The 26,103-nt window shown below is 36.7% G+C and overlaps 1 protein-coding gene across 3 annotated transcripts in view; it reads left to right on the top strand.

Annotated features, from left to right (window-relative positions):
- Positions 1-19,482, top strand: part of mAChR-B (muscarinic acetylcholine receptor) — a 520,252-nt gene extending 500,770 nt beyond the window's left edge. For all 3 annotated transcript variants that reach the window (XM_067132296.1, XM_067132297.1, XM_067132298.1), the window contains one exon: positions 13,431-19,482. In XM_067132296.1, the coding sequence (XP_066988397.1) occupies positions 13,431-16,392 (2,962 nt within the window). In that variant the 3' untranslated portion in view covers positions 16,393-19,482. The remainder of the gene's footprint in view (positions 1-13,430) is intronic.
- The last annotated feature ends 6,621 nt before the right edge of the window (positions 19,483-26,103 follow it).

Raw genomic sequence — 26,103 nt, 5'->3', positions numbered from 1 at the left:
CGGTGTATAGCATCCAAATATAATACATGAAGAGTACGCCTGCGCACTTTAACTCACTCAGAACAGAATGAGCAAACTGTACTTGGGGTTAATGAATGATAGATGGTTCGCACCCAAAGTGGCCGACCATAAAACCCTATCGATACGCCATCTTATCGCTCAGCTGACATACCGGGAAAAAGGCGAAATTTTCGAGTTTTACGATGCACTAAATCTCGAACTCTTATCAACACCCTGTCACCCATATTGCGGCTCTTAGAATACGGTTTATTCTTCCATGAATTGGTGTATCCCAAGGGAGCGACCAAAAGGGAGAAACGTTAATGAAGAAGAGCTGTAAATGTATTCATATTTTTGTCTCCATTTTGCCGGGAAACAAAGAAAAGGAGATTCACTCAGGAGTGAAATATAGATATTAGTGCGGAAAACGCGGTCGATAAGTCAAGAAAGGCAAAGATATTTTGTGGAGAAGTGAGAGAACTGGACATACTTTCTCTACTGAAAGTCTTGAAAGCCTGAGAAATCTGTTTTGTTTCCATTATGTAGCTAAAAAATGTAAGTTTACTGTAACAGATTACAGAAAAAATTACAGCTTTCTTTTCAAGAAAAAGAAAACAAATCATCGTAATTAATACAATTTCCATTTTAAAAATTCTTTACTCAGTTTTAACCAATAAAAAAGGTTCTTTAAGATCGTATATGATGATCACCATAAAATATTCATCATCAATGTAATGTGCTCAACGAAACGAATCTCTTTGGACCGACAGAAATCTATCAAATGATAGACTTTTCTCTCTCTCTCTCTCTCTCTCTCTCTCTCTCTCTCTCTCTCTCTCTCTCTCTCTCTCTCTCTCTCTCTCTCAAATTTAATCCCCACAGGCTTGCCAAAATATTCAAAATACCTCCCGAATAGATATAAATAAATCTCTTCCATGTTGATTGACTAATAGATTCATATCCCCCACCCTCTCTCTCTCTCTCTCTCTCTCTCTCTCTCTCTCTCTCTCTCTCTCTCTCTCTCTCTCTTTCTCAACTGTGCCATGAGAAAATATTCAAAAATGCCTCCCGAACAAAACAAATCTCTTCCACGTTGACGGACAAAAGGGCTAATAGATTTATATCCTCTCTCTCTCTCTCTCTCTCTCTCTCTCTCTCTCTCTCTCTCTCTCTCTCTCTCTCTCTCTCTCTCTCAGGAAACAATTCTTTTTCCCTAATTCTCCCTCCGTATCCTTTTGAGCTTTGTTGAAAATATCTAATCGATCTTCAATCGATGATTCTGGTGGTCTGGTGTGGACAGATGGGGACGCCTCCTGACCGATATCCCACCGTGATATCCGGACACGCTATTGACCGATATCCGGACAAGAAAAAAAGATGGATGATAAATATTTATGATAAAACATTTTTTTTCGTTTATCCTTACGTTTATATTGTCTTATTTTGGGATTCGAAAGACGCGTTAGTCAGTGATATGTACACGAATATAACTGGGAATCAATGAAGGAATTGTGGCTACATTATTTGAAAAAACTAGCTTTTCGACTTATTATAGGAAAAAACTAGTTGTTTAAATCAGTATATTAGAGGAAAAACTAGTTACATAACTAAAATATAGTTATTTTAATTACTATATTACTGGAGAAAACTAGTTATTTAAATTACTACATTGTTGGAAAACCTGGTTATTTAAATTATTATATAACAGGAAAAAGCAGTTATTTAAATTACTATATCACATGAAAATTTTGAAATACAGTACTATATAACACGAAAATCTGGTTATTCAAATTACTATACTACACGAAAAACCAGTTACTGAACTGACTATATTGCAGGAAAAGCTAGTTATTAAAATTAATATGTTACAGGAAGAACTAGTTATTCAAATTAATATGTTACAGAAAAACTAGTTATTTAATCAAAAATACAATAACAGGAATGATAGCGCATTAACACAACTTATGGGTATTGTCATGTTAAAAATAAATTTTTTAAGAACGGGAATGTTGGGAGAGAGCAATCCTTCGCCAAGGCTGAAAAATTCATAGCCTTAAAGACCTTTCTCTTCAAAAGTTACATTCCTACTTCTCCCAAATCATAATAATTTGTAGTCAGGTATAAGGCCAACCTTCAGATAATTTTAGTAAAAATTCAAAAACTTTTTGTAAATTCTACTCGCTATGAGACTGAAAAACAACGTATAGCCTGAATATTAAAAAACATTCTATCTAAACAAAAAATTCTTAACAAGAACTAACTACCTTTTTTCACACTATGAAAAGCCAATCCTTTTACTTTGAAAAATACGACCAGTTTTTCTCAACTTTCAATTTAATCATAACATATAGAGCCTCCTGACTCAGCAAACCTCTCTCTCTCTCTCTCTCTCTCTCTCTCTCTCTCTCTCTCTCTCTCTAAAAAATAACTTTGAACCCTACACTTCCTCAAAAATATGAACAGAAAACAATTAATCCTTGATCATGTTTCAAACAAGTTTAAATTACATGGAAACTCAGTAGATTAACAGCACATTGGAAGCCTAACTTTGGGGAGTACCAGGATTATCTACTCTCTCTCTCTCTCTCTCTCTCTCTCTCTCTCTCTCTCTCTCTCTCTCTCTCTCTCTCTCTCTCTCTCTCTCTCTCTTTTAAATTATTTTCAATGTACGTGCGAAACTGATTTGACGGGACAAGAAGCAATTTCGAAACAATTATGATATTACAACAAGTTACCTCTCTCCTCAATGCGTGTTAATGCCATTAAAGCTCGATTGATCCAGGACCGCTCTCTCTCCTCTCTCTCTCTCTCTCTCTCTCTCTCTCTCTCTCTCTCTCTCTCTCTCTCTCTCTCTCCCTTATTCGTAAACGAAGGGCATAATGGAGCTTAATTCCCAGAAGAATTAAGGTCAATATAAATAGCGGAGGATCTAATCTTTACTCGATCGTGAATTTTGTGCAGGGCGTATCATTACTTAGCTTTCCATTACAAGTGAAATCTGTACTTAAGTCGCTATTAAGTAATTACTTATAACCAGGAAAAGTTGATGGTGGTCTGGGACCAACCTATTTTCTGATATTAATAAGAAAGATTAAGTTTTCTGTTGTATAAATATCTAAGAGATATTTTGCATGTTTACTCTACGGTATAGAGAACTGAAATTTTTTTATCATAGTGTTCTTGCATTATTATTATTATTATTATTGTGTGTGTGTGTGTGTGTGTGTGTGTGTGTGTGTATTCCTGGACCTTTTATAGTCTCAGCGGAATTTCAATTTCTACCTAATGGTATAAAAACATATGAAATATAAGAAGAGATATAAAAAAAGAGATTTTAATTACACAAAAGAATTAAATAATACCAAACTAATGAAAAACAACCATCAGTGCAAAAACATTACCCATATAATTTTTGCTTATTTAGATATACCCATTTATTTTACGTTTTCTTTCAATTAATTTCCCTTTTATTGCACGCGGTTTCTGTGTAATTTCTGTTATTTGCGTTTCTTTAATATTATTTAAACGTTAACTCACTTCAAATAATGAATAAGCATCTTTCAATTGTTAGACTTCTAATTTTCTAATTACTATCCAATTAATGAACATGTATCTAACATTTACAATCTCTCTCTCTCTCTCTCTCTCTCTCTCTCTCTCTCTCTCTCTCTCTCTCTCTCTCTCAGCTCTTCTTCTTCTTCTTCTTCTCTTACTCGTGTCTCTTTTCTCTCTCCCTCGTCTCTCTCCTGCTCTAATTATCTCGTGTTTCTCTTTTCTTATCTTATCTCTCTTTTAATCCTTCGTCTCCCTTCTCCCTTTTCTCTTATCCCTCCTCTCCCCTTTCTCTTCTCTTCTCCTTATGTCTCTCTTTCTTTATCACAGCTCTTCATTTCTTCTAACATCTCTATTTTTTCCCATCTCTCTCTCTCTCTCTCTCTCTCTCTCTCTCTCTCTCTCTCTCTCTCTCTCTCTCTCTCTCTCTTTCTTCTAACATATCTCTATTTCATTTTGTTTCTTTCTCTTTTTCTCCCTCATTCACCCATCGTTTCTTCTCTTCTTCCCTCATTTCTCTTCTCCCCTCATCGCCTGGGTTCTCCTCCGCTCCTTTAATCTCTTTTGCTTTCTCCTGACATTTCTAGTTTCTCTTACCATATTATTTGGATGCAATTTCCTCTTTCCCCCTAATAATCGTAACTGGCTTTCTATTACGGCTCTAAAGGGGAAGGGAGGACACCGTACACGAATCAGGAAGGTATATTCTCTCTCCTCTCTCTCTCTCTCTCTCTCTCTCTCTCTCTCTCTCTCTCTCTCTCTCTCTCTCTCTCTCTCTCTCTCATATCCTTTATCTTCTTTGCTGATAGTCTGGGATTTATGTAACTGACCTTCTCTATCTTGACGCCCGTCAAAAGTTTTTAGTCGTAAAGTGAGATTCAAAGGATTTAATTACTGGTCAGGGGATGAATCTGATTTCTATATGTGTTCAACTTATATCGAGAAACAAAATGTGAGAAAACCAGGTAAACACAAGAATTCTAGGATAAAATTTCACTCTCCCAAAACATTAAAAAATATAATAAAATTCTGAGATATTTCGTATAGTTTCCCCTGTCATTTGTTTAACGTATTTTTAAGGAAATATATAACATTGCTGGAGAATGTTTACTCATTTTTGCTGCTATATGGGTTCATTTTTATTAAATGTTCATTTCAATAAACCAAATTAATGTTTAATTTTTTTCTTTTTACACACATTTTTCGACCTAAAAAAAACCCTCATAACAAGAAGAAATTATTCTTTTCCTCCTCCTATTATTTTTATTATTATTATTATTATTATTATTATTATTATTATTATTATTATTATTATTATTATTATTATTATTATTATTATTATGAGGTAGATCCTCTTTTTGTCAAGTCCTGTTCAATAGGATGGCTGCATCATTTGAGTTAATCTTGTGATGAGTCTTCTCAATTTTTCTTATAATTCTTTTCTATTCTACGTTAATACTAGACAATAACCTACCAATGTTCTTACTTTAGTAAAGAGAAATAAGTTAGCAGCGAATTTACAGCAGTGAAATGTGGTTGAATAAACCCGTAGAGTTTAACAGCAGGTTTCATACACATTGATTCCAAAGACTATACAATATCAAGTCGATGCAGCCATCCTTTTATTATCATTATCATTATCAATCAGTACAAAGGAAAGATGAGCATTAAATAATAAGCGAGGAGAGAAACAAAACTCACAACTAAAGCCAAAAAAAGGGAAGCAAAGAATCCTACAAATAAAAAAGAAGACCAGAAGGGCAGGATCACTCGGGGGATACGACTTCAAAGGATTTCTGGCGAAGCCACAGGCAGCCTTGTATCAAGCCCTCGAGAGCATTAGGATTCACGTGAACTCGGATAGAGACAAAACTAAAAGCTGCTTTACGTTAAAGCACCACCATCAACAACCAAAGACAGTGGGTCACTCACTGCCTGTCTTCCGCAAGATGAGAGAGGGGAGAGGGGTTTTTGGGCGTTGCTAACGGCGGAAGCAGGAAGCGGATGCAAATGCAAGAGGTGCTTTGAATTTTATTATTGTTCTTGTGTGTTTTTGTGTCTTACGACGCCTAATCGTTCTGGTATCAGAATAGCGTATTATAAGTTTCAAGGTTCGTGTTAAATTGACGAAAGCTCCTTTTAATTGAATAGATTTAAAATCTGATACACCATCAATGACTGGCGTTTACTGGCTGTTTTCTTACGGGCTGTTGTATTGTTCACGGTTGCAGAATGTTTCAGGTATAGGAGATGAAGTGCTATAAGCTTCAAGGTTCGCATTAAATTGACAGAAAGCTTCATTTAATTCAACAGATTTAAAACCTGTTATTCCTTCGGTGACTAAAGATTACTGGCTCTTTTCTTGCGGGCTGCTTACTGTTTACGATCCTAAATCTTTCTGGTATTGGAGATGGAGTAGTAGAAGTTTAAAGATTCATATGAAATACACAATAATTATTCAGATTTAAAATCTTATATGCCTTCTGTGACTCGGAGATTACTGACTGTTTTCTGTTCACGTTCGCCAAATCATTTTGATATGTGAAATGGAGTGGTAGAAGTTTAAAAGTTCATATTAAAAGGCCAAAACTTTTTGGGAGAAATTATTTAGGTTGAAAATCTTTTGATTTCATCAGTGACTGGTGACAGGTGAGCGTTTTCATATGCAAATATATGCTATAAAATTATTACGAAGTTTGTGTACAATTTTCGACTTAGAAAATACTTATAAATCAGTTTATATACATATGTCTTTTGATATCTTGCCATTTCAACGGCAGAAATTATTTTCATTTTAAAAAATGAGTCATTATTTACATAGAACATAACATTAACTTGCAAAAAAGCTTCCAAGGAAAAAGATGACCCTGTGAGAAAAGAAAAATGAAAATATGCACTAATAAGCTAGAAAATACGAAGTACATGATGTAATAACCACTTATATATATTTCCCTACAAAGGAGAACTTTTATACATCATCCACAATAAATGTATTTACCCATCGATCACCAGGCCCCATAAAATATGGGAGCCAGATATACAGTACTCATCCAGTATTCATGAGAGTGTCTGTCCCAGACGCTAGCCTACCGGAATCGTGGATCGGAATGCTAATGCAATATACGATTTAAGTATGATTTCAACATATTCTTGAAAGATGGATACAAAAGGTATCATTGAGTTAGGCATTACTACCCTAATGCAATTCAACTGGATTTTGATATTTTACTTACAATTCTACTTACTCATTAATTTGTTAATTTAAGTTTTTCTAATGACTGATCTCCTCTTTCTGCTTTTCCCATTACCTTTTCTTACTTCTTTCGAACGAAGACCATATTCTTTGGAAGTCTGAATTTCAAGTCAATGGCCCCTGTGGGCTTGCTCCATATGAATAGGGCTCATCTTCTGAATAATAATAATAATAATAATAATAATAATAATAATAATAATAATAATAATAATAATAATAATAATAATAATGGTACTGAAGCTAACCAATATTCATGAGAAAAGGTTACTTCCTGGATAAGTGACCATCACTAAATACTAGATATGTCAGTAAACAAGCTCTTGAGCATTCTTGACCAAGGCGCGGATCATACAGCCTCACTCTTTATATACTTTCAGATAACGGGAAGGGTGGAGAAAAAGGTGTATAAGAGAAACATCTGAATATGTATGAATGCGTATAATGTCCAAAACGTGTTCTTTTATTCTCTGGAGTCACCCACGGTTAGGGAAAACAGCTCTCTCTCTCTCTCTCTCTCTCTCTCTCTCTCTCTCTCTCTCTCTCTCTCTCTCTCTCTTTGTTGTCAGTCTTCAAGTAGGATATTTTATCCCATCAATGGAAAGCGAGCGCGCCAACTACCAGGGGGGCTGACAAGCCAATTTGTCATCCGTCAGGAGCAATCTAGGATCGAAGGAGGCCATCTAAGGTCGTAAAGATCCCTTACTGAGAACGAGCTGAGTACTATAATCTGCTACTATGGACTGTGAAGAGTTTTTCTTTCTCATAGGATTCTATACACGCGAGTTGTATGTTATATATGAGAGAGAGAGAGAGAGAGATTAATTAGGCATCTGGCCTTATTCCTTTCTTACTGATTGAATACAAACATATATATATATATATATATATATATATATATATATATATATATATATATATATATATATATATATATATATATATAGAGAGAGAGAGAGAGAGAGAGAGAGAGAGAGAGAGAGAGAGAGAGAGAGAGAGAGAGAGAGAGATGTTTTTCCTTATGACCCAATAAACAGAACATTTCATAATCATTAGTTCTGTTAACAAAAGTTCTATTAATAAGCCCTCACGTATAATTTCACCACTATCATGTCATGTCAATTTGCAAAGATGACAGGTATCATGAAAGATATCAAGACATACATTTTAATATACAATGCGTATCTCCTTCAACTCCATGCAACCTGAGGCAACTTTCCTCAATTGTTTGTTAATTTATTCTTTCCGTCTACTTAGACTTACTGGCTGACTCAAGAGACAAAACCATTTTTAAGTCACGCACCTCAATATTCAAGGTCTAGACACTTAGCTACCAGTGTAAAAACACAGTGTCCTTCTCCCAAAAGGCAGTTGAATAATACTGGCATAGGACGCGTTCGTAACTCGAAAAGGAAGCGTTCGTATCTCGAAAACGACTCGTTTATAACTCGAGGCGGACGAGTCTGCATCTCGAGGACGACGCTTTCGTAACCAGACAGGACGCGTCCGTAAGGCGAGGAGGACGCATTCGTAATGCGAGACAGGACGCGTGGAAAGTGGGGAAGCAGGCATTCGAAACGCGACAAAGAGAGGACGCATTTGTAACGCGAAAGAGAACGCGTTCTAGACGCCAATTTCTAAACACGCTACACAATCTCCACTGCGCTCCAGAATCAAACAAGATATATATATATATATATATATATATATATATATATATATATATATATATATATATATATAGAGAGAGAGAGAGAGAGAGAGAGAGAGAGAGAGAGAGAGAGAGAGAGAGAAAGCCACCAGAGTTGTTCTGTCTCCACTTTCATAGATTGCAGACACCTTTAACAGGGCGATGCAAGGCATCTGATCAATGGCTTCATTGCATGTTTGGCACAGGGATCACATTTGCACAGCAGGAAGGGGAACTGGGAGAGAGGGAAAAAAATCGAATGCAGAATTAGAATGGACAAAGATTAACAAAGGGGGGAAGGAGAAAGAGCAGAGAAAGTAGAAGAAAGGTAAAGGGGATGGAAATAAGGGCGGGAGTTGATGAAATGTCAAAATAGTTATTTTACTGATAAAAAAAAACAATTAAAAATATCAGTTCCAAGAGTACCCAAAGCAATGCAGAAAATTAGACGTAAATGAATCAATAAATTTACATAATTAAGCCTACCTTTAAAAGTGGGTTCAGAATCCACACTTTTCGGTCTGCTACAAAACTAAATACCTGTTGCACAGTCACCTCCTGTAAATATAAGAATAATCAAATTAAGGATAACTTCATAAAATCATAATAAAACAAGTGAAAACAATTAATTTTAAATTGACATAAAGTAAATACCTCAATTACTATTAAGATAAATATATATGTATGAATAGATAAAGGCAAGAAAGATAAAAAAGCAAAAAAAATTAACAGAAGGAAAACCACTGATATACATTTTAACACATAACTAACATAAGACAAAGTATTGGCTCAAACTTCAAAGTACAGGTAACTTGACAAATGCATAAAATTAAAGATTAAAATAAACTCTTAAAAAGACGAGTAAGATTCTGACACTCTTCCTGACGAAAGTCATAATACAGACACCGTCACATCCCTGTGATTCACTCGTCTCCCTTTCATGTGCACTCGCTTGAACACCCATCAAAGAAAAAATACTTTCTCAGAAAGCTTTTGAGAGCATAATGAAGAGTGTCTTTCAGTTTTTCCTCCCGCAAGGCAAAACCTTTCATGTGTCAGCTAACGTTTGGTTAGATTTAATTAAAATTTAATGTCACTGGCTAATCATTAAATTTCGAAAAATTGACACTTTTTACCCAAGAGAGCAGATCTTCAGAAAGATGTCGACAGTCCTTGAAAATCTTGTTATATATGAAACAACGGCCCTTTTGGCCTTTGCTGCCTTTTGAAAAGACCTTCACTAATCTCTCAGATTTTCGATTTTCAAAAATGTACTCTAAAATGTAACTGTAATCCAATATAGTCGACTAATCTACATTTATCCTTCAGGTCTTCAAACATTTCTTCGTCAAATACTCTAAACTAATCCTCAAGGTCTACAAATACTCGTCAGATACTCTTCCCTGGTTCTCTAAGCCTTTACAGTCCTGTCAAAAGATTCTTTACTAATCCCCTATCTTCAAGTAAATTAAACCTTGAATATTGTGCACCAAACCCCACGGAGCATCAACCTTCTCAAGTATTCGCAAATACTCTAGCAAACTTTCAAAAGAATAAAAATCCTTTTGGACACCGCTCCAAAAAACGTCAGACCTAAGAAAACAATATCACAGCATATCATTCACTTAAAATCCTTCACACATCTCAGGAAAGATATGCTTTAAATGGTCCCCATTTCCACGCAAGAAGAAGAATGAAAACGAAGGACTGCGGCGAATGCCGTGAAACTGATGAGATACACTACGCTGTATTAACGCGGCAGCAGAGGACGCGAAAACCGGAAGAGAGAGAAGAAGAAGAAGAGGAAGCAGAAGAAGGCGAAGAAGAAGAATGAAAAGAAAGAAGAAGGAAAAGGGGTATTCGTCTTTCTTTTGTTATCTCTTACAGGGCCTCATCGCGAGACAAAGGCCTCGCCATGACGTTGTACAGCTTTCCCATCATCATCATCATCACCATCATAGGGCCCTGAGTCAGGGCGTATCGAAATCAAGAGCATTTTTAGAAAATTAATCTTTGCCTTTCGTCCACCGCGGAAAATATCGCATGCTGGTATTAAATCGTGTTAATTAACGAATGTTCTCATCACACAGAGAGAGAGAGAGAGAGAGAGAGAGAGAGAGAGAGAGAGAGAGAGAGAGAGAGAGAGAGAGAGAGAGAGCACTGGAGATAAGACTGATCCTTGTGACACGACGTCGTATGAATGAAGTTTCCTTTAAGCCATTTTGAGATGTAAAATAATGACACACGTGGTATTCAATACATGTTTACAATAAACACGATAATAAGAGAGAGAGAGAGAGAGAGAGAGAGAGAGAGAGAGAGACCTCCACATAAAACGTAGACAAAAATGCTTCTTGTGACACATCACAAACAAGTTTCAATTCCCTCCAAGACGTATAAGCAGACAGATAGACAAACAGACAGACAGACCTCCATAGTATTCAACTTTCATAAGCCACATCTTAAATTAAGATTTGAAACCAAAACTCTAAAAATGCTTATTCAATTTCCTGTAAGATTCTTACTTTGAATAACTGACCTGTGGTGACATTTTTATATCCAATCTGCCACTGGAGTTATTACATATGACAAATAATAGATGCTAGTAAAAGTATTGATAATAGATATTGGTAATAATTACGAAACAATAAACATTCAAAAACGCAAATCCGCTATAAAACAGAATTTTGCAAATTCAAACAGAAAATCTAAGTGTTGTAAAAACACTCAAATTATTTTATCAGCAGGGAAAGAAAATGTGGTTTAGGAACACGTCGGGAATTGAGACCGAAATGGCTGATGTTTGTAGATACAGCGGTGGTGGTAGTGCAGAGATACTGCTGATATTGGCGAAAGCTTTTGTAAACGACAGATAAGGACCTACAGTAAGTAGAACATAGAAAAGAAAATTCCTAGTTTATCCGTAAAAAAGAAAAATGTAGATATTTTAGTTGCGTCTCGTTCATTCAAATGTACCCCTACAGTCAATAGGTGTGCTTTCAAAATGGTAAATTGTATATTTCACTAAATCTCAGAAGAAAACAAACAAATTACCACGTTTTTCCCGCCTCTCAGCCAAGTTCCTTATATCTTTTTTCTTATTCTTCGACGCCAAATATTTTCCCTTCGCTAGGCAACAGCTGAGCAGCTGCGGATAATTCGATCTGAGTTTTTTGAAGATGAAATTTTACCTTTTCCGATGCCGGATATTGCTCTCGGTGTTCCAATATGTAGCGTCCGTATTTTGCGGTCCGCTTTCACAAGAAAATACGTCAGGCCGAACGCGTATCAGTTATTAAATTCGTGTTCCTTCTTCCATAATGGTATATAGGATAATTGGAAACTCCCACGGCACTAAAAAATAAAGAGAAAAATATAAACTATCCAAATACTCTCATTTGGCAGCAAACCGGAGCTTGGGGGAGATTTTCCAATCTGTCACAAGTTTTCTGACATTTCATTCCAAAACTAGGACGGATCTCTTACGAGTTTTTAAAAGGTTTCTTCTGATTTCACACGAGAGAGAGAGAGAGAGAGAGAGAGAGAGAGAGAGAGAGAGAGAGAGAGAGAGAAAAGCGATATTTCTCTGATAGACGCCTTTAAAGATATCAGTTTCATCCAATGGTAGTTCTGTTGATGGTGAAAAGATTCATACAAACACACACACGCATACACACACACACACACACACACGAAAATATACATTCGTGAAACATGTACTAATCGTTTCTATATGTGCTTTTGTATCTGTAGCACAGGTCGCCATAGTTATTATAAATAATTGTTATAAACAGGAAAAGTTGTAAATAACAGCATTTTCATTTAAACTAGTATCATAAGTGATGACATACAAAAACAAATCACGTTCTGGCAAATGCAGAAAGCAAAGAGATGTTATGTAGATTTTTTGACGGGTAGGTATTACAATAATACAGAATTCTGTAGCGTTCGATGGCTAAACTGACCCATCCATATACCACAGAATTCTGTACTGCTATAACAACATTCTTCTAAAAGAATCTACAAAAGAGGGTCCTTGTTTCTCTTGCATCATAAATAATAATAAGTACTTCTGAAAAAGACACTAAATTTCTGTTGAAATGACATGGAACGCGGAATTACCAACGTTCTAATAATTACAACCTTAATCTTCCTTAATAATCCTCCATTCTAATGTCAATTTTTGATGATCATTTGCTTATTTCGCCGAAGTACTGAGCGATTAATAATCCTCCCAATCCCCAAACAGCGGTGGAGCAGGATGAATTAACAGCGAAATATAATGTGCTTTGCAGAAATAATCCTTCCCTATCAATATGACAAATTGAAGGTAAATTTGTTGATCATCATTTACGAAGATCCATTTTTTTTATGTTGCATAGCAACGATTCAGTTACTTTTAGATTATTTTTCTTATATACTTACTTATGCTGTACATAATATATCTACGTCCCATGTAAACACACGTACCGTGTGTGTGTGTGTGTGTGTGTGTGTGTGTGTGTGTGTGTGTCTCTCTCTCTCTCTCTCTCTCTCTCTCTCTCTCTCTCTCTCTATATATATATATATATATATATATATATATATATATATATATATATATATATATATATATATATAGACACCAGTGCATGCGTGCTTACATAGGGCATACATATATACAGCATAAATAACTATATATGAAAAAATAATCTAAAAGTAACTGAATATATATATACATACATATATTTGCCTGTTGATAATATTATTTTATTAATTACACATTTCTTCATACTGTAATAAAACTCCAAACTGCTTACAGAACTTTTCTCCTGCTTTCAATTACCCACTATGTGTATTTCCTGTGTTTCCTTTTACATGGTTAGGAAAAACTGTTTAATATAGAATTAATTGAATTACTTACACTATTTTCACTAACATTTTTCCTTTTCATTGCAGGAAACAGCAACGCGGGCGGAGTGGTGATGCCGAGAGCGGCAGGACTGCGGTTCTTAACATGACGGCGCCCCTGGGGGATACCCTGGGCATGGGCGGCACTGGGACGACGTTGGTGCCCTACCTTGTCTCCTGGGATGGCGTGCCAAGAATCAATGACCCTTTCATCAGTTTCCTCAATGCTTCCTCCGATCTTTGGGGAGACAACCTTACCTGCTGGGGGAACACCTCCCTGGAGTGCAGTGCATCCAATGCCACCACGACAGAGGCCGGGGCGCCTATCCTACCGCCCTTTGAGCTCTGGCAGACTGTCCTCATTGCCATATGCCTGGCTTGCTGTATGATCCTGACCGTGGGCGGTAACCTCCTGGTGTTGCTTTCCTTCATCGTGGAGAGAGCGATTCGCCAGCCGTCAAACTACTTCATTGCATCTCTCGCCATGACAGATGTCCTCATAGGGTCGATTTCGATGCCCTTCTACACTGTCTATGTCTTAATGGGAGAATGGACACTTGGCCCCATATTGTGTGATTTATGGCTATCTGTAGATTATACTGTTTGTTTAGCTTCTCAATACACTGTTTTACTCATTACCATAGATAGATTCTGCTCTGTGAAAATTGCAGCAAAGTACCGCGGATGGCGAACAAGAACAAAAGTGATGGTCATGGTGGCCATGACCTGGATAATACCAGCGCTCCTGTTTTTCATCAGCATCTTTGGATGGGAACATTTTGTCGGATACCGGTCTCTTCAGCCCAACGAATGTGAGGTACAGTTTTTAAGAGACCCTGTTTTCAACACAGCTCTCATTGTCACTTATTACTGGGTCACCTTAGTAGTGCTTTTTGTTCTGTATGCAGGAATCTACAAAACAGCTTATGACATGCAGAAAAAGTCAGAGGCAAAGCACAGGAAGATGCAAACACTTGTGGCTCTTAGTGCAGGAGGAATGGCAGGCATGGCCGGAAGAACAGCAGGATTAGGTATGAGCAAAACGCAAAGCACCTTACTTAGCCAAGATAAGCCACAACCAGCACCACCTTCCATCAATGCGCAGCCTGCTCAGGCTCCACAAGGAGGATCAGGTGTTAGTGAATCATCATCAAGTCAAAAAACCTCTTCCAAGACTACAGAAACAACAAGCTTCTCTGAAAGACGAGGAGACCCAGCAGAAAAATCTGAGCGATCTAGCAGTCCAGCATTTGAATCTGATGAAGAGAGTAGTCAAGTACCATCAACAACACGACGTACATTGCCAAACAGTGCTGTTCCTCGCCTTGACCCACCAGCACAACATCGCAAGACTCCAACAGCTGATGCTCTCCCTAAAATTCCAGAACAGAGTGTATTAGATACATCAACAACATTAGAGGGAAGTTCCTCATCAGACGCTGGAATAGGAGCTCTAGCAGTCCAGCTTGCAAAAACTCTTCCCTTTTCACATCATCATCAATCTCCTAAAAAGGTTCCAATACTCCCTGATGTGGCCCTCCATGAACAAAGTCTACATGGATCTGGACTTCTTGATGTAACTTTAGGAGCTGCCACAGCACCTTTAGCTAAACGAATGTCTGCAGATTTTTCCAAGAATGATGATGACAACAGTGGGCAGTCCAACAGTGGACATTCTGATGAGACATTAAGCGTTCAGTCAGGTGGAGAATCACCATCCCAGTCATCAAAGCCGCAACAGCCTCTTCATCCAACTTCACTGCCTCTTAGACCTATCAGTACTGTGCCTATCCTCCCACTAGCTGCCTCTACACCAACTGACATGCTGGATGAGAGACTAATAGCTCCTCCTGCAATGTTTGCTGACACCATGAGTGTCAGCAGTATCTGCACAACACGTCCTCCTTCTTCTCTAAACTATGGTCCTATGGCCTATGATATTCTTACGGGTCTGGATACGGGTGATTTACGCTTCATGGATGAATCTTCGATTATTTTGCCCTCCCCCGTGGTGGAGGACCCACCATCCTCAGTATGGGCTGCTACACTACACAGTCCAGGCTCACCCACAGGTCGTTCCCTCACTTCCTCTCTCACTACTCCTCATAGCATACACAGAAAGATGAGTAGGATGCAGTCACGCTCTGATGACGAAGATTTGGAAATGAGCATTGAAGAAGCAGATGAATCAGCAGACGCTGATGACGAAGGCTGTGACAAAGATGAAAACTCAGAACATTCTACAAATGTACTAGTGACTTCAATTATTCATGCTTGTACAGCTGTAACTACACTGGCAGGATCAGATAAAGCTTCAAGTCCAGTTAGCCCACCACAGGAAACAACAGTTAACGGCAGCACTGCGCCAAATGCACACAACAGCATAACTACCACAGCTAATAATGCAAATAATACCACTTCCACAAATGCTCCACCACCACCTGTTCGACCCAGATCTAACATTGGAGGAGGAACCCCAGAGCCAGTCAAGCCAAGTGTTTCCAACGCAGGACCAACAAACCAACTCATTACAACTCACAATGTCAACTCTAACAAAACTGTCACCAGTGTCGCCAGAACGGAATCATCATCTCTGATTGAAAAGGACAAGGGAGGTTCCATAGCAGTCACCTCTGACGCTCAAAGTTCAATCAAGGGTTCCCTGAAAGGATCCCGGAAAGGTATTGTTAAATCAATTAGGAGTCTGAAGAAGAAGAAAAAGAAGAATGAGGGTGAGAAGCGCCATCGCTCAAAATCTGAAAACCGAGCCAACAAGGCCTTGAGAACCATCTCCATTATTCTGGGAGCATTTGTTGCTTGCTGGACACCTTACCACATTCTAGCTATTGCTGAAGGCTTTTGCCAGTGTACAAACACGCATGTCTACATGTTTGCTTACTTCCTGTGCTATGCTAACAGCCCAATCAATCCTTTCTGCTATGCTCTCGCTAATCAGCAGTTCAAGAAGACGTTCATGAGAATACTCAAAGGAGACCTTCACATAACGTAACACATCAGCATGGTAGATGCTCCGTTGGTATTTACTCAATTATCTGTGATATTTGTAGGAAAGCCACCATTACTTTCAGTGCTCAGTATGGCATGTACGATTCTTTCAAGCCTCGCGCACGAAGTATATTCTGTCAGAGTGTACATATGAAGCCTTGATCTGGCAAACAGAACAAAATTCGCTTAGGAGTCAACATTTGAATAGCACGTGCTATAAGTATTAGTACCGCCATAGCAATTCTTGCACAATTGTTTCTAATAAGAAGTACTTCAATCGAGAACAATTTTCCTCATGTATATAGTTGCCATAATAAGTCAAGTGCGAGACTTATTTTGATAGCGTCATATACAAACTGATCCTTTATAAATAAGCAATACTGAAGATTTACGTTACCATACCTCATCATGATGCGTGCGCATGGTTGCAGGAACAACGTACATGCTACCCTTCAGTGCTGCGTGTAAATACTATAAAAACAAAAGACTATTTAAAATGTGCATATCCCCCTTCCCTCAAGTGTATATAAACTGATATATAAATATATATACCTATATCCATGTGGCAGTGGCCTGCCTCATAAGGAATGTGTTCTGAACTTGTTTTAAGATTGTACGCACGATGGCTTTTATAAGGTCACACTGTGTTGATGGCCTTTCTTTTAAGATAATAAATCAGTATTCTATTTTATACAGGAATTCTGAGTCTTGGAAGTCATTTTTTTTAATAAGTCGTCATAGAGGAAACCATACAGTCTTGGAGAGAAAACTTAGGAAAACTGAAAACGTGTATAAAATGTAGTAAATACAGAACTACAGTGTGCACGTATATATATATGTGTGTGGGTGAGAGAGCGCATGCGTGTAAACTATTTATTGAAAACGGGGAACTGTTTTCTGATCAAGTATTGTATATTACATGATTTATTAAATGAATATATAAATATATGAGTTGTACAGAAGACATAAGTAACTCCTTTCAATATGTGAAGAAGCCTCCCATGTCTATTCTCTGTCTAGCTAACCTAAGTTGAGCTTAATTTTGTAAATATGAACTTGGATTTCAATGTCTTGCTTTGGGAAGCAGACGTTCCGTACGCATAGCTTGGACCCAAACTGCCACAAATATTTGTTAGTGATTCTTTTGTTTACTCTTAAGATTTCCAAAGAATGAGGGATTGTACACGTTGGTATTAGCAATCTGTCAGTTGTTATGAGGTTTCAGTACAATAAATTTGGTATTCCAGAAGTATTACATTGTCGTATGCCACTCTGTGGGCTACTTTACAAGGGACACTGGTATAAGAATAGTGATTTTTTTTGTATACCATGTTTTACAGCTTTGGTTTGTTGTATACTAAATAAGAGACAAAAAGTACATTTATGTAAGCAGATGTATTTGTATGTTGTTGAAGATGACTTGAAAAAAATCTTTCATACGCATTGGAGCCAAATTGTAATGAATGCTATATTATTCAATTGAATATCCATGTATGAAAACTGCATAAACGTATATATTTGAAAGGTGAATTTATTTATATAAAAGTATAGACAGAGATACAAACTACATAGTTGTATAGCAAATGAGTTCTTCCAAACCTAAGGGCCCGGTGGAGTGTAATACGTTAACATATTTTCAAAGGCCATACTCCATATTTTTCAACTGAACACACATTTAGCATCCAGTATATTTTATATCTGCCAAAAAGTGACTCTATATTGTATGTTGGTTGTAATCCATTGTGGAACTCTTAGACTCTAAGGATTAACATGACGTGAATGGGGTCACCTCATCACTGACATGTTCATCTCGGTTGACTATCCGAGTGTCTTTATCAAGCGACCTGTTTGGTCTCTAATTTTCCCCTCTTGCCCAGCAAAACCAGCCTCCAACCTCAACAACCTCCTCCAGTCCTCTCCTCAGCAACAACCCCAACCTCAGTTTTTTGTAACCACTCATAGGACCCTATCTGTGCTGTAGTTCTTGCAAAAAAAAAAGGATGAGTATATAATACATATCGAAGCAATCGGCATTCCTGGGAGGGCATTCTTTTACAAGTTGACTCATTATTCCTTCTCCCTCTCTCAGCAGCTTGTAAATAGTAAACATGTGAAATCCCTGGTGTTGGTGGTGGTGGTTCCCTCCATGGATGCTGACTGCCAATCATTTCGCTCTGGGATGACGTTCCCGCTCGCCAGGGAGTTTGGCGCGCGTTTTGTAGTGACTTGGTTTTGGCGCCGAAGAATTTGATATTATGGACCATACTATCATTGTGACTTCTTTTTGAGCCTTGCGCCACACCCAGATCACCCTGTGAGCCCAACAAAACGTGCCTCCTAAACTGTTCCTTCTCCGCTTCTGCCTCGAACTCCAGTCACGCTCCTGTCATCACTCGTAAGACTCATGCTCCTTCATCATGTCACTTACACATTCACATTCCCTCATCAATAAAGAAGAAGAAGAAGAAGAAGAAGAAGTAGAAGAAGAAAAAGAAGGTGAAAACATAAATGTTTATCTGACAAAAGAGCAGCTTCTTTGCAAAGAAAGTTTTTTCAATACTCATTCATTCCAAGGCGTCAAAGGCTGTGTATGTAACCAATGATTTTGCGAAATCAAACGAATTTTAGTGTTTTTCCGCCATGCTTTGTACCACACAGAGATCTCAAAACATGATGCAACCATATCAAAATCTACTCTTTCCAGTCGGAACGGCTTCACACGTCTTATTTTCATTTTGTGTACACTGCACGAATCAAATTCTTTGGGATCCTATCATTTCACCTACTTCATTGTCCATCATTTTGAACTCTTTCCCCCCTCATCACATTTCCTCCGCCAGATATGCCATCTTCATCCCGGCATGACTTGATGTGAAGGCAGTTGATTGGGCGGGGCGTGTAGTGACGTCATCAGACTGTTGCCTATTGCTGAATTCCCATTGGCTCACCAGCAGGAGTGTAAACAGACCTTCTGCTATCGTGAGACAATGGGAATAACATATATATATAATTTGTATGTATATAGATGCCAGCCTGAGTCAGTATGATATGAATATTCTGTGAAAAGAAATAAATATAAATGTCATTGTTATGCTAATGTTTCTTTTCTTAACCTTTCCTGAATGCTTAAGTGATCTATGGCAATTTCACCATGACGCTAAGATATCTGTAAATAAGTAGAATGTCATTAAATAAAGTAAAAAAATAACACATCTAATGTATTAAAATATGATAAATGAATCAAGTTCTTTTAATAATATTAGTCTATAATTTATAGACTATGTGATATAAATAAACGATAACATAATTCACAATGGTAAAAATAGTTATTTACACACACTGTCAATAATACCAGTGCATAAGTGGCACCTTCAAAGACGGATGGACTTTTATCATATATATATATATATATATATATATATATATATATATATATATATATATATATATATATATATATATATATATATATATATATACATAAATATATATATTATATACTTTCCCAACAGTTAATATCTTGTGACAATCAGAAAAGTCACTTACAGCTTTAAAGTAAGTTTCAAAGTCAATCGTTTTAAACAAGGAAAAACTAAACCCAAAAAAGCCACGAAGGAAATTATCAATAATAAAACTAATCATACTCCCTCCTTCATTTGAACTTCATCAATGATTCGCTTGCAAAATAAATGGATATTGCCGTTTGATAGCTTTACAAAAATTAGGAGTCAGGTAAGCTAATTTATTACGGAAGCAATAAGCGTCATAAACGGACAGAGATTCCTGTGATGAAATTGGAATGAAAAGAGTAAAGATGGAAGAAAATAGTCAGATGATAAAGGCTATAATGGGAGTGTCTCCATGTGCAAAATTCATGGTTTCATCCGATAAGTAACGAACGAGTTGCAATGGCTTTAAGTGATCAACATTTTATGGTTATTATGTCAGTCAAAAATAGGTCATACCTATTAAGAGAAACAACAAGAACTGTCAAAATAAGATTGAAGACAATAGTTCATTTCTAGTGAAACTACAGAAATTATCAAAATGTGATTAAAGACTATAGGTCAGATCTAGTAAAAGAAACTTCAAAAATTATCAACACATGATTAAAGACTATAGGTCAGATCTAGTCAAAGAACTTCGTAAGTTATCAACAAACTAATAAAAAAAACTTTAGGTCATATCTAATACGAGAAATTTCAGAAAGTATTAGCATATGAGTAAAGACTATGGGTCATATCTAGTGAACAAACTTCAGAAATTATCAATATATGATTATAAATTATAGGTCACATCTAGTAAAAGAAACTTCAGAAATTATCAACATAAGATTAAAAACTATAGGTTATAGCTAGTAACAAGAAACATCATAAATCATTAACGCATGATTAAAATATACAAGTCATACCTACTGGCAGAAACTTCAAAGACTATTAACACACGATATGAAAACTATAGGTCATATCTAGCAAAAGAAACTTCTAAAATCATTAAAATCTGATTAAAAACCAATCCACCCGGTTTAAAATGCTCTGTGATCGAAGGCAGAGCGAAGGGAGGGCATGAATATTCAACAGTTCCTCGGAGCCAGGTATGGAAACAACATTCATCCCCTTGGAGAGAGGGAGGGCAGGTATAAAAGAGCATAATTGATCAGGTGTTATTGCAATGTAATAAGGCTGATCAACCGGGCGCATATGCGTCCACATACAGCAAAAGGACTGGCGCGTATGCTGCAAATCTCTCTCTCTCTCTCTCTTTATAAATAGCTGTTTATCTGTTGTTTATCTATATATGTGTATATATATATATATATGTATATATATATATATATATATATATATATATATATATAGAATAGCTGTTTATCTGTTGTGTGTATATATGTGTATATATATATATATATATATATATATATATATATATATATATATATATATATATATATATATATATAGAATATATATATATATTATATATATATATATATATATATATATATATATATATATATATATATATATATATATATATATATATATATATATATATATATATATATATATATATATTATATATATATATATATATATATATATATATATATATATATATATATATATATATATATATATATATATATATATATATAATTTCGAATTCGTTACTAGTTCTGTCTAAGGATCCACCTTAAAACTATTTACTCCTATAGAAGTGGAGTGATAGGCCTTGGAACAGCAAAAATGAAACTCAAACACAAACAGGAAAGACAAAATAAACACTATGTATATAACCGTTAATAACAAATATATTTATGCACAAAGGGGTACCCCTTAATTTACATAACCACCTATAAAGGAAAGGACCACTCACCTTACAAGCAATAAACACAATCTCCTAGCTAACAATCGTACCAGCAGGAGGTGAGAAAGCTATAAGAGAAGGTGGGAAGACACAAACATACTATGGTGAGGAATTAACACAAATGCGTGACAAGAAAGGGGACTGAGAGAAGGAATCCTTAAACCTAGCTAAATACAATAATTCCCTACACATAACAACAAACCAAAAATACACACTTTCATCATAACAATTGCAGATTACTAATAAGTAATAAACAATGCAGACTGGCGATACAGTAAATCAACATAATGATACTGCAGACCAGCAGTGAAATAATCCCAAAACCCTACGGGTCACACATGTAGGGTCAATCTCTCCTGGGCTGATGCACCTCAGCAAAAGTCCACCAACAACAATTATCACGAGGATAATACAAATATTAATTGTGGCTTACACTTCTTCGCCGCTGAAGCACTGGCTGACGACCTTCAGGACATGTAGGAACAGCGAGGCAAAGGCAGTGCAATGGCATACAAAAATAATGATCATCTCTTACGATCACTGACGAATCGAGACACCTAGCAGTATGTCTCACTCAAGCCAAACAGGTGAGACACGCAGTCTCTCTCTCCCTTCACACGGACGTCAATCAAGCTGCAGATACTGCCAAAAATGCCCACGAAGCCCAAGAACCGTTCCGTAGAGAGCACGCACACAGATTAAACGTCCTTCGGAACCACTGACATCGAAGAAAACCCACACTGCCAACTAGTAACTGCTGAGTGCGCCCACACATGCTCCCATATATAAAAACAGAAGAAAAACATACAAACCGATGGGAGAGTCCAAAGATGATTAACAATGAACCACTTAAATGAGGTGACTAAATAACGAAGTGGACACCAAAAATGAACAAAAGTCAAAAGATTTTACAAAATTACTATAGTATCCAACAACAAAACCAAAAGCAAAGAAAAATTAATTAAGTTACACTCCAACACAAAAACAAAAGTGAATTACGTTAATACAAGAAAAGCAAAACTGAACAGGGCCCATAACATGAACCACTCAATCAATATTACAATATTTATATATATATATATATATATATATATATATATATATATATATATATATATATATATATTTATATATATATATTTATATGCATATATATACATACATACATACATATATATATATATATATATATATATATATATATATATATATATATATATATATATATATATCCTTTTCATTTAACCCCAAAGGTACCCTCTCGCGCATGAAGTTGAAAGATATTCAAGATACTGACGAACAGTGTGGAGAGATAACTAAGAATATACTGAATCAGGTCAGTACAAAATACAAATTATTACGGTTTTCATTTGATAGTGGAACATTTTAAGAACAGAGTGCAAAGACCATTAAGTTAAGTGTATTTTGTATTAACTAACAGATCTGCAAATTACTTTAGGGACCAAATGATCTTCTAAAGAACAAATCAAGTCGATTAAGATGAATTACATTAAAGATTATCCCTTTGCAGAACCGAGCAAAGTCAGAAAATAGCGGCCATGGATTTAAAAAGAATACATTTCAGATTAATTCTATCAACGACCACGTACATGGCAAGCCGGATTATAACACATATGCAAATTTGCATCGCAAAATCTTTCGACACTGATATTTACATACAAAAAAACACTGGCGCCTGTTCCCTTCTCGAGAGTAAAAGCAATATATGCTTCCATTAAGTTTATGATTTGAAACAAAGCATTAATTACACTGGTTTCATTTAAACTTAATATGCCATTGAGACAAATATTTTATCTTTGCTTGATATCAGTGCAGCAAACACCCTTTCTAGTGTTGTAGTTTAGCACTGATTTACTAATCTTTGAATAGTTGTTCATCAGTCTCTCTCTCTCTCTCTCTCTCTCTCTCTACACACACGTAGAACACTATTTGTAATAGCTACCACAACCTCTTACTTTCTCGAAATAATATATATATATATATATATATATATATATATATATATATATATATATATATATATTTATATATATACATATATTGACAAGGTGCAGCTGAAGGCTATGGTAAATTACCTTGGGCAGGCAAAATCTGACTCTAATAATGGGTTCAGTTAAAACCATACACAAAAGGAGTTCGGCTGAAAGGCCTTTCTTCAAAAGGGGGAAGTTAATAGGTAAACACTTAGGTTTCACTTAATTAATTGTATTTACATTAGGAACACACATATCAGAAGAATGGAAGCGTAAATAAGGACGGGGGACAAAGTCCTGTAGTATAATAGGATTTACAAATAGTTAATTCTCTGAAGAACTCAAGGGGGTCCACTTCAAGGGGGTCACCACACGGGAGGAATGCAGTGGTTATGCCACAGCAGGCAGGCTTACTCCTATCTACCATCGACAGCATGCATGGTTGCTTAGCTGCAGTCAGGCGCTTGATCCAGGACTCGAAGGAATTCCACAGAGGGTGCCTAGACAATTACGTTACACTTTCGCCACTGATTTGTAAATGAACATAACACAAAACAAAAGCAACACAGGTCTCGCTGTAGGTATATCGCACTATGAAAGGAAATAAAAAAATAGGAAGAGATTTACAGGGACGTGACTGGCATAAGAACCTTGACTCTGGTACATTACCTTCATCAGGAAATGGATTCCTCATCTTCGGGGGCACCAGCAAATGGAGGGTAGTGTGAAAGGGGCTCACTACAAAAGTTACTTAGGGATCTGGACAGCCATGTGGGACAGCAAAAGGGGCAGCTCCAGGGAGCAAGGGGGGACGGAAATGTCCTGGTTAAGTCCCAGCGTCTTCTAAGCTCCAAGCTTGTCTAAGGTCTTCTAAAGACGATCTGCCTATTTGATGCCCTTATATAGCATCGGAAGATTACAATCCCACTTTGTAGGTGGTGCGGTATGTCGGCAGGTCACATGTGGGGTGTGGGGCATCTTGGCCCAGGTGTTCAAGATGGTGCCAGTCACATGGAGTTGCTTTCTCTTTTTGACTGAGGCAGGATTAGCATCTCCAACAGAACAGCACCTGAAATCAAGGTCTGGGCAGTCACTTTGACGAGGAAAAAGGGATTAAGTGCTTACCCAGAAGGGTAGTGGTGAGAGGAGTCAATAGAGGCAAATCTTGCCCACAGTTAACCTTTACGGCTTAAATTAAAACAATGAACATTATTTGGAAGGAATGTAAAATATTCTTATATTGTATCTTTCTCTACTTTCTTGGAGGATGAGATGGCATGTGCAAGGTTTATCTCATTACTCCTCCCCAACCCAGTTGACATTCACACCCTAGATCGGGCTGGAACGGCTACAAACACATTAGCTCAACTGACAAGCTATCCTCTCTTCACAACCTTTGGGTTAAATTATTCTAAATTTTAATTCATCTGCGAGATCAAAGCCAAACAACAACAAAGGAAATCACTTATGACATTTACTCTACTCACAGAATTAACTATGTTGCTGACAATGCTAATGACCTCAGTTTAAAATTATACTAAGGAGCATTCCAGGAAAACAGAAAAATTAAGTGGGATTATCACTTAATTGTTAACAAATCAAAATATAACAATAAGAGGTTAGTACGATTATTCTTAAGATACTCCATGTACTTAATGGTAATAGACAGTAATCACAAGGTCATGCAGTTATTTCACCTTGAGGAGGCAGTACAGCGAAGTAATCGTGGACTAATATTAGGTGATGCCACAATACTCAAGAGCGACGGTTCTGTGCCATTCGGGGCATCATAAATGCAAGTGTCAGTTGGCACTGTTATAAGTACATGTGACGTATCAGTATGCAGTATTGGCTAAGGGGAACCAGAAGTTCGTAAATGACAGGGAAAGAGGACAGTAACATGAAGGAAATATCTTACAATTTGAGGAGCCATTGATATGGTAAACCAATAACATGGCACTAACATCATGGGTGCCATGTGGCACCTATCTACATACATGATGTACAATCATGTGTGTAATTTACATGGGTTTGCGAGTCGGTGACTTGATATTTATATTACAAGGGAATAACAAAGGAAATAGATGACAGATGCAAGAGTAAGTAATTGCAGTTAAAGAAAAATTATGATTAATATGCTAAGATTATATTCTTTAGCCTATGAAAAATGGCTAGGTTCGTTGTTTAACTTAAAAGGGCATCAAAAGGTAGTCAGAGGGTGAGACCCCTCTGGCATGAGCATCAGCCAGTATCGACGGTAATGGCACTGCCATATTTGCACTTATATGGGAAGGGCCTAATGGCTCGGTTATACACAATTTAAAATATACCATGCTCTTACAGGCATGAAAGAG

This window comes from Macrobrachium rosenbergii, chromosome 31, assembly GCF_040412425.1.
Source record: "Macrobrachium rosenbergii isolate ZJJX-2024 chromosome 31, ASM4041242v1, whole genome shotgun sequence".
NCBI classification, from domain to species: Eukaryota; Metazoa; Arthropoda; class Malacostraca; order Decapoda; family Palaemonidae; genus Macrobrachium; species Macrobrachium rosenbergii.
Note: the sequence above shows the minus strand (reverse complement) of the source record. Positions and strands in the feature narration are given on the sequence as shown.